This window comes from Musa acuminata, chromosome BXJ3-2 (genome assembly GCF_036884655.1).
Source record: "Musa acuminata AAA Group cultivar baxijiao chromosome BXJ3-2, Cavendish_Baxijiao_AAA, whole genome shotgun sequence".
Classification (NCBI taxonomy): Eukaryota; Viridiplantae; Streptophyta; class Magnoliopsida; order Zingiberales; family Musaceae; genus Musa; species Musa acuminata.
In genome coordinates, this window is record NC_088350.1 from 27,653,917 (window position 1) to 27,664,688 (window position 10,772).

Here is a 10,772-nt window from a genome sequence, read left to right on the forward strand (position 1 = left end):
CATATTCATTCAAAAGATAACAAAGAAAAACACTACTCTAAATCACTATCATTTGCCTAATCTTTGAAACAGTAACTATTTCCACAGCTTATATGGACGTCACTCTTTATCGCAGGATGTAGAGATCTAATCGGGAGTTTCAAATATTTGTAACAAGACTTTTAGAGAATGAAAATATAAAATTTTAATAATCTATTGCATTTGCATGGTTATAACAATTCATATTATTATTTTTAGTAGAATCATCAAACATTAAATGCATCATCAATCAGCTATTCGTTTTTCCAAGGAACTAATTTTGCTAGTGTAAAACGGGGAAACTTGTAGAGGTTCATTGACTATAGAAAAATATAAAGAGAAATATACTCAAAATCACTATAATTGACTTGACCCATTTACTTTGTTTATTTGACGAAAGAATAACCAAGAAAAAAAAACCACTTAAATCACTCTCATTTACTTGATCAAATGAAGATACTTAATGTTCCAAACAAATTTATCAATAAAGAATATGACTTTTATGATTTTTTATAAATATTTGAAATGTCACCCATGTTGTTGAAAATTGTACATGGAGTGGTTGTTCCCACAGCTTATGTCTACATCAATCATTAACCAAAGGATATAGAGATTTAAAGAGAGTTTGAAATTGTCATAGCACATGTATCACAAACCGTGTCATGAATCAAAAGTTCATCCAAGTCAATATGTGAGAAAGTTTGTGAACGCTCACCATCACATGGATTGAATTATTGGATTCAATTTTCCAACCCACCAATTAATTTGGTTTTTGGGATTCTAAGACCAATGGCCTACCTATACCAAAAGAAATAACACAAATGCAATTGTAATAATTGTATGTATATATTATTATTAATTTAAATTTAAGTATTTTGAATCAATCCATTATTTGATGGGTCATATTGACCCACCAACTTGGATCGATCTACAAGGGATCATAAATTTCTTCGAAATTTGTTAGTGATCAAATTAAGCATAAATTGGGTTGTGAAAATGTGACACTATTTTGTATTATTATATTGTTATAAGCAGAGAACACATAATTCAATGAACCAAGCTTTTTAGATAAGAGAAGGAAGGTTGCATCGAAGACGAATCGATAAGTCTTACAAAAACTGAAATCATGTGGCCAGCGTATTACGAAAAGAAAACATATGCAAATTATGACTCTATTACATAATGCTCGACAGTAATTGAAAATGCCAACGTTGGATTCACCATCTCGACCTCCTACCGATGGCAATCTATTGAACATTGTCACGTTCATTGCCATCAGCACGCGGAGCCTCTCATACATGTTATCAAAATCTTGGAAGTATGAGGCTTCCACAGATCGTCCAAAATCCCACGATAAATCCCAGTGCAGTCCACATGGACAGCCAAATTATTTCAGTTCTACTCCCAGAGTCTCCTTTGTTCTCTTGTTCAGGATGTTTTGCCAGGTCATCTGTACAATTTTTTTTTGGGAGAGGAGACCCACAAAGATTTGGATTGCTGATATAGATAGATGGATCATTTAAAGTTTGCAATTGACTATCAGTCTATCCGAGAGATTGTTACATGACAAGTTTAAATCATTCAAGAAGTTTAAAGCTGCCAAGGTCGAAGGAATTATACTCGAGAGATTGTTTCTTGAGAGGTCGAGGATTTCTAGTTGTTGCATTCCATCAATGTTGTTTGGCATCTCTCCTGTTAGGTAATTCCCATATAGATTTAAGCTTCGCTGACCATGTAAAATTTTTAACTCTCTAGAGATGCACACTGACAAATCATTATTAGAGAGATCAATAACTACATCGATCGAAAGTACCCTGGTGTTGTATTCGAGTTCACTCCCTTTTATAAAGAGTCATATGTGATCCTCAATTAATACTATTTTATAATAAAAACTCATCAAAATTGTAGGAGAAATTATGGAAATTATAGGAGAACCTTTCAAGGCATTAAAATTGTCAAAGCTACTTGGTATTGTTCCCGAAAACGATTATTCGAGAGAGCCACTATCCGAAGGGATGTAAGATGAGATAACTGGGTTTAGACTTTGTAAATTGCTAAGGGAGTTGGGAATTCCTCCTTGTAATTTATTTCTTGATAAGTCTAAGATTATTTTTAGAAAACTCTCTCGTAAAATTATTTTTAGAAAGCCGAAGCATTAGTAAAGACTTGATTCGATAATAAGAAAAGAGGATCAAGGACATATCAAACCATTTTAAGCTTGGTAGTATCTGAGATTCTCAGTAAAAGATGCCTAGAGAAAAAGTAGTTAGATTTGAAAAATAATATGGCACGTCACCGCCAATTATATTATTGGAGAGATCCAAATACTCGAGACAAGATGGAAGTCAATTGGGAATCTTTTTTTTAATACTTGTATTTGATAAATCTAAATCACAAAGAATAATTTGTGTTAGGAGTCATTTTAGAAAATGAGGTCTGTGCCATATTTGATAGAATCCCATGAGAAGTGTGTTAAGCTGAAAAGGAGGGATCCAATCATCTTTTGTTCAAGTGTACAGAGTTATATGAAATGTCCAAATATTTTAACCTTGATTTATTAGTAAGGCCATCTTTCAACAATCTCAACGAGATATCGTAGAGATCCAAATTGACGAGATCCTTCAACTTCTTTCTAAAAGTATCCCATTCAAATAATTGGATCTTAAAATCACTAATATCTATTGTGAACAGTGCCGAGGAAATCCCTTGGTTCCTTACTGTCATTATTTCTGATGTAAAGTTTTTGATGGCCAAACTTCACATCATTGCTCACAGTTTTTTCCCTAAGGCTCTCGACAGCAAAGTTCATCAGCTTGTTGCATTTCTAAGAACCAATGGGTTCTCATGTTTTTATAAAGTGGGTGATTCTGATATATCATCTAATCCTCTTGTTGTCTTTCTTTAATTTGGATGAAAGTTGTTACTATTTCAATAAAAAAAATTTAATTTTAGGGGATGGAGCTTTTGATTATATTTTACAATGTGATGGCTCATTCTCTTCTCTTGAATTCACTGTAGGTATTGAGTCTGCTTCAATACAAAACGCACAATCCATTGATGGCTGAAGCACTTGCAACGTTGACCATAACGCTTATGTTAGTATGCATTAATTACCCGAATTTTTTTTTGTTGATGAAGATGCCAGATATTTGTCTTTTCAATGAATGGATTTTTCCTAGATAATACGACATTGGAGATGACTTTTCGTAGACGCTAGTTTTCTTATTAATATACGTTGCAGATTCTTTAACGTGGCAATATTTTCTTATTTCTATTAACTAAAAAGCATTTCTTAAATGGATTATTAAGCCAATATTAACTCCAAAGCATTTCTTATCCTTTTTTATCAACTACCATGTCTTTTATGTTGATTTTGAAGTGTTAATCTCTATTGTAAAGTCTATTACAATGTATTAAGGATATCATTTTGTATCAGGTTAATTGCTATTCTGTGATATAAATTTTAATTTTGTTGCTGCAATAGCCATTGCCACATGTAAGCGCATCAAGTTCTACATGCAACAACAAGCCCTTCCATCGATGCAACCGATTAATTGTAGAGTATCGGCATGTTCATTGTTCGGTTGCATGCAACAATCAAAGTAAGCTCATTGTTATTCCGGATAAGAAAACCAGTCTCTCCAGCAGCATCCATATTGCTAGAGTCAGTATAATTGAGCTGATGCCAATTCTCAAAGTGAGGGTATCATTTTGCATATAATTGGCATAACCCTTGGGTCCTTCAGACAAATGATCACCTGAACAATAGTAAGATGGAAACGTTGAGAAGAATCACATAGCGGTTAGTGTACTTTTCATTAGATTTGAAATCATTTTTAACCTTCCACGGGACATTAGCAATCAAGGCTCTCAGGTTTAGACTAGCCAGTTTAGGAGCCACATCACCTATATTTATCAGTTTGATAAAAATATGTAAAGATCTAGTTTCATGTATGCATACCGCCAGTGATGTCAACTTACTGCAACACAATTGACAGAAAGATAAATTTCGGATGACAAAAGATTCACTATTATTAATCTTTACATTAATTTATGCTTTCCACTGCAGCATGAGGTAAATAACAGCTCATAAACCATAGGCAGAGAACTCATATTTTGGTGACCTAAAGTTTTGACAAACAACTACGTAGACAAACATCAATCGATAATATAACAGAGTCTTTATAGCATGCACAAAAAGAAAAAATTAAAATCATGTGATGGTGTGTTATGATAAGACATGCAAACCATGAGCTTATTACATACTGATCGATACTAATGCTATTGTTATGGAAGTTGGATGAGTCATGTTGACCCCCTCTCACAACAGAGTCATCGTAACTTTCTTTTGTATTTTGTCACGGTCACTACTATCACCACGTATAGCTTGTCATACATGTTATCAATGGCGCGAAAGTACGCGATCCTCCATGTTCGTCGCAACAAAAGGCTTCCACAAATCGCCCAAAATCCAGTAATAAATCCCAGTGTGATGCTCGTGTATAACCAAAGTGCTTCCATTCTACTCTCGTAAGAATCTTCATCTTGATCTTCTTCATCAGCCTTCGTCATATTCACCGTACAATTTTTAGGGAGAGGAGGGCCACAAAGATTTGGATTGCCAGCATAGACAGATGGATCAGTAAAAGTTTGCAACTGATTGCCAGTGGGAATCCTTCCTGAAAGATTGTTATATGATAAATTCAATTGGTTCAAGAAATTCAAAGTTGCCAAACCGGAAGGAATTGCACCCGAGAGATTATTTCTTGATAGATCGAGAACTTCTAGCTGTTTCATTCTGTCAATACTTCTTGGTATTTGACCTATAAGATAATTTTTGGATAGATTTAAGCTCCGCAATCCATGCAAATTCCCCAACTCTTCAGGGATGTTTCCAGATAAGTTATTGTTGGAGAGATCAATAAGTGTATCAATTGAAAGTTGACTGGTGGTAGTATACTTGATTTCACTTCCTTTTACGAAAAGCCACATAACTTCCTCATAGGGTTGATTGTTGTTGAAGTAACAACAATGATAGGTAGGAGTGCTTTTTAATGCACTGAAGTTTCCAAAGCTCCGTGGTATTATTCCTGAAAGATTGTTGTTGGAGAAATCCAAGATACGAAGAGATGCTAGAGAAGATAATCGAGGAATGCTGCCAGTGAAAGCATTCGAGCGTAAGCTGAGTGTCTTCAGGTACAAGAGGCTTTCTCCGATCCAAGTTGGTATATTCCCGATAAAATTGTTGTGGCCGAGGTCTAGAGTAACGAGTTCTGTGCAACTCTTTAAACAAAGAGGAATCGGCCCGGATAAATTATTGCGCCTCAAGTGCAGTGACTCCAGCGTTTGCAAATTACAGACTGAATCAGGGATTCCACCTACTAATTTGTTGCTTGATAAGTCTAAAAGAAGTAAATTTGAGGGATTTTTCCAACAATTAGGAACACCTCCTGACAAATTATTTTCGGAAAGCAGTAGCCCTTCCAAATACCTCGATCGACAATAAGAGAAGGGAATCCCGCCGCTCAAATTATTCATAGATAGATCTAACCATTGTAAGCGCGGCATTGTGTTTGAGATTCTTGGTGGAAGATCCCCTGAGAACGAGTTGTTTGAAAGAATTAAATACTTCAGTTTTGGAAAGAATTGTGGCACCTTACCAGTAATCCTGTTATTGGAGAGATACAAATATCGCAGATTGGATGAAAGCCAGTTGGGAATTGTTTCTTCGATACCAGTATTTGATAAATCTAATTCACAAAGAGTGTTTTGTGTTCGGAGCCATTTCGGAAAATGAGGCACGGGCAGTATTTGACAGAATCCCATGTAAAGAGTGTTAAGCTGAAAGGGAGGAATCCAATCACCGCTTTTGTTGAATTGTATAGAGTTGTATGCAATTTCCAAATATTTCAAACTTGATAGATTAGCAAGGTCGTCCTCCGACAATCTCAAAGAGTTATTACAGAGATTCAATCTGACGAGGCCCTTCAACCATTTGATGCCTTCCGGAAGCATTCCAGTCAAATAATTGGAACTTAAAATCAAAGAATGCAACAACAAGAAATTTCCAAGAGATGCAGGCAATGATCCATTAAGAGAGTTGTGAGAAAGATCCAAATACTCAAGACCAGAAGGAAGCCCGTCAAGAATCATGTCTATTACTCCTGCACCTGAAAAATATAATTCATGAATAGATGCTTGTGTTTGAAACCATTTTGGAAAACAGGCTATTTCATTAAAAAACATGTTATATAAAGAGCTTGAAGCTGAAAAGGGCGGGATCCAATCACCATTTTTTCTCGAGTTGCAGTTGTTTGAAATGTCCAAATACCTTAAACTTGATAGATTAGCCAACTGGAACTCTGATAAGCTCAACGAGTTACTATTGAGATCCAAATAAACAAGGCTCTTCAGTTGTCCGATGCCTTCCGAAATCGTCCCATTCAAATCATTGAAACATAAAACCAAATGTTGCAGCAATGACAGATTCCCGATAGACGGAGGCACTGATCCATAGAGGGAGTTGAAAGAAAGATTAAGAGATTTGAGATTCTTGATGTTCCCTAGCCAATCCGGAAAGGAACCACTGAGATGGGTGTTGCTGAGGTCTAATTCCTCCATGCTATACCTAAGACATCCAGAGAAAACCATTTCTAGATTGGCAAGCACATCATGGATAGGAACAGAGCGTAGGTAGAGAATTTGGAGCTTGCAGATGTTGGATATAGGAGCTACTTGCATGAAGCCATCTTGGAACACACTCCCAGACAAGTCGAGTGCCCTGAGAGATGTTAACTTTGCAACAGAATCAGGAAAGAATACATGCAGGTCATTCCCACCAAGATAAAGGAACTCGAGGCTAGTAATATTGAACACCCAATCTGGTATGGTGGAGTTTATATAATTGTATCGTAAATCAAGAGTGATAAGAGATGTGAAGTTGACATGAGACAGCGAACGTGGAAAGGTCCCCAAGTCACAAGAACTTAGTTCAATCTCTTGTATATGTGGTAGTGCATTCAAATCTTGGAACCAGTTGGCCGCATTTGTAAAACGGACACCAGTCATGTTAAGATGCCGAAGGGAATTGAGCATAGAGATCCATCTCGTGTTCTGAAGGTACAAGCAGAAGAAGCCACCACCTTCATCATCCCTAAAGCAGTTATAAGAAAGGTCGAGATGCTGCAAAGTGGATAGATTTCCGAGCTGGTCAGGTACTCTACCCATGAAGCCTGCACCTGACAGGTTAAGATATGTTAGTCTTCTGAAAGCTCCCAAGAACTTGGGGATAGGTTTATGCGTAAAATAGTTGCCGCTGAGGTCCAGGTGATTAAGTTGTTGGAGAGAACGCAGAGATGGAGTTATGTCACCACGCACTGCCCATTTGCATCCTGGATCATCATTAACTTCCTGCTGAGAGCAGCCCTCATATAGATCCATTCGACGTCTATTCCGAAGATCCAACTTGATAACATGACCAGAGATGTTGCTGCAGCCAACACCTTCCCACGCACAACAGTCCTCCCCGACCCAGGGGGAGAGACGATCGGAAGGATCATGAAGTCCACGCTTGAAGTCGATGAGGGCTTTCCTCTCCTTCTCACGACAACCGTGAGAAATCCCAAGCTCAATGCTCAGAACAGCAAGAGAAAAGGTGAGGACAAGAAGAGGAGTTCTCCCACCCATGTTTAATGGTGAGCTCTGCCCCTAAAGCAGGCAACTCTCATATGTGTATATAAGCTCATATTTGCCTAACGCGTGCGTGAGTGCCCCGTTAGAGGGGAAAGTTGTCAAGAGGGAACTCTTGGAGGCTGAACGTTCCACACGAAGATGTCCCTAACAAAATTGTCACGAGTCTAAGTCAAGTAATATGGAAACAAGTCAATGTCCAAAACAAATTGGAAACTCACTTATTTACTGGGCCAAGCGAATGATAACGATTTTGGTCGCATTTTTCTTTGATACCTTCCTCAGTCATAACTTTCTTCTTTGAACATGTCGTAGTGGCTCTCTCTCTCATCTTTTTCTGTCGTAAATTTTATGCTAGGTTGACAATCGAAGAGAATGAGGGCTTTTCACTTTGACCACCAATCTCTAATCATACTGTGGGATGTCTATATGTTCAGTCAAGCTCGGTTAGTGATACAATTTGATGTATAATAAATACATCATTTCCCTCAAGGTTTGATTGATTGATAGAAATGCGACACCTATGGGAGGCTTTTCCATTGCTTAATTTACACCATATGTGTTGCATTTTTTTATCATAATTCTAATCTATCAATCAAACCTTGGGGGAAATGATATATTTGCTATACATCAAACTGTATCACCAACCGAGCTTGACCACAGATATAGACATCTAATAGTATGATTAGAGATTGGTGGTGGAAGTCAAAAGTCCTCTTTCGCTTCGGTTGACAATGTAGCATAAAATTGACGACAGAAAAAGATGAGAGAGACACTACGCCATATTCAAAGAAGAAAGTCATGACTGAGAAAGGTATTAGAGAAAAATACGACCAAAATCCTTATCATTCACTTGGCCTAGTTAATAATTTAGTTACTATTGAAAAGAGTAACTAATGAATAAAAAAAGATAAAAAGCACTATCATTTACTTGACCCGATAATTATCGTATTTAGTCTTTCAAAAGATTGAGGAATTTGCCAACCAAAGTTGACCCAATAATTATTTTATTTAATCTTATAAAGGAGTGAGAAGTTGACGCGTACACAAGTCATGCCTCGTCAATTATCATAGAATCATAACTCGATTGTATATAACCAAATAATAATATAAATAGTAGTTTTTTCTACAGCTCATGTCCATATCAATCGTGATTGAAGGATGTAGAGACGTATAATGGTGTTTGAAGCATTTGTAGTAGAATTTTTTTGAGAAGAAAAAATAAATATATAATTTTAAAGATATAATAAAGAGCGTGCCTCGCTCATGTATGATAGAACTCATGGTATCAGTTATTTCACCTAGTTACATACTTTAAAATTCTAAACAAAATTAGCTAACCAATTTGTAGCTCTATCATATCATGAATTAAAATGCATATCTTTTATGAGATTTTGGACTTACAATATTATGGCGGTTATTAGTGACTTTAGATAACTCTACAATTTTTTTCGTTTGAGCTTAGGACATGCATTAGTATTGTTAGTATAATATTTTTCATTTCAAATGTATTATTATTATTATCATGACTTTAAATAAAAATAATAATAAAAAAAGAAAAGTGACATAAAACGTAGTTTTATATTGATCGTAATTGATGTAGCACAACCCTTTATTTTTTCCTACATAGTTCAGGACGATTACACTGTTGAATCTCGTATTTTGATGATGAAACTACTTGATATATGTTTATGATTTAATCTGCGTTTTAAGTGACGCAGGATGCTTTGATCAGGATGAGACAATTAAAGCAGGAACATCATGTTGTGCCGGAGGAACATGTCAGAAGATTGGACGTCAGGTCGGTGGATCGGTCGACGTATCGACAAAAGGCTTCGGGCCGTGGACTCGGGCATCGGGCCAAGAAGAGCGGGTATTGTGCCAAGGATATCGGAGTTGCGGAGTCAACTGGCCGATTGGGCAATAGGCTGCAGGAAAGGACGATGCGCCGAAGAATCGGACGAAGCGTCGAGGGACCAATGACATGCCGGACAACTTGGTTAATTGCTTAGGATTAATTGTCTCGATCGAAGTTTTTGTTTTGAGTGTGCAGGATTAACTACGATGAAAGATAGACAAGCAGCAGGAGTTGCGCCGGAGTCAAGTTCATGATCATGTTGGGAGTTCGAGAGTTCGACGGAAGTTCGGACGGTCGTCGGAGGTTCTGCGAGAACAGATCCGAGAAGTCCAGAAGCTTGCCAAGCGAAGCTCGTCGGAACTTGCCAAGTGGATCGTCGCAAAGTCCAGGAGTTTGCCGGAAGTCCGCAGGAGCATCACCGAGGGTTCATCGGATGATCGACGGAAGTTCGCCGGAAACTCGCCGGAAGAAGCGATTGACGCACCGAAGCAAAGCTGCAGAAATTGTCTTAGATCTAATCGTAGTTAGCACGTTGATTAAGTTGGAAAATGGGAGGTGATCCCATTAGCTTAATCTTGGGGCAATTGGGCCCCTGAAAGATTGAAATTGGGCCGAATGGAGCTAACCATTCGGACCCTGATTGCACCAGGAGGTGCAACCGCCTAGGCCAGGAGGTGGCACCGCCTGGGCTAAGCCTCCCAGCGAGACTGGGCGGTGCAACCTCCCCAGCCAGGAGGTGGCACCGCCTGAGCTCAGTCTTCGAGCAAGACTGGGCGGTGCAACCTCCCTGACAGAGAGGTGGCACCGCCTGAGCTCGGTCTTCGAGCTCTAGCAGAGAGGTGCAACCGCCTCAGTCAAGAGGTGGCACCGCCTGGGCTCAGTCTTCGAGCTCTGCCAGGCGGTGCAACCTCTCCAGTCAGGAGGTGCAACCGCCTGATCCCGGAATTCCGGGATTTGATCGTTTTGAGCTCCAAATTTGAATTGGGTTGGGGCCTATAATACCCCACCCATTCAGCACTGAAAGAACAAGAACACACACTCGAAATCTTGCTATCTTTCTGTGTTTCTTAGAGCTCAAAACTGCTAGTTCTCATCTTTCTATTCTTCAAGTTTGAGTTGTAAAAAGAGGAGAGAAAACTTCTGTAAGGGTTGTCTCCTAAGCCCGTCAAAAGGAGTGAATCTGTAAGAGGGTAGTTTGCCTTCGCCT

At 38.2% G+C, this 10,772-nt stretch overlaps 1 protein-coding gene across 1 annotated transcript; it reads right to left on the bottom strand.

The window, feature by feature from the left end:
* Positions 1-4,350: 4,350 nt before the first annotated feature.
* On the bottom strand, positions 4,351-7,704 carry LOC135631582 (receptor-like protein EIX2). The gene has a single exon (XM_065139315.1). It carries the CDS (start codon positions 7,702-7,704, stop codon positions 4,351-4,353), a length of 3,354 nt encoding a protein of 1,117 aa, XP_064995387.1.
* Positions 7,705-10,772: the final 3,068 nt, after the last annotated feature.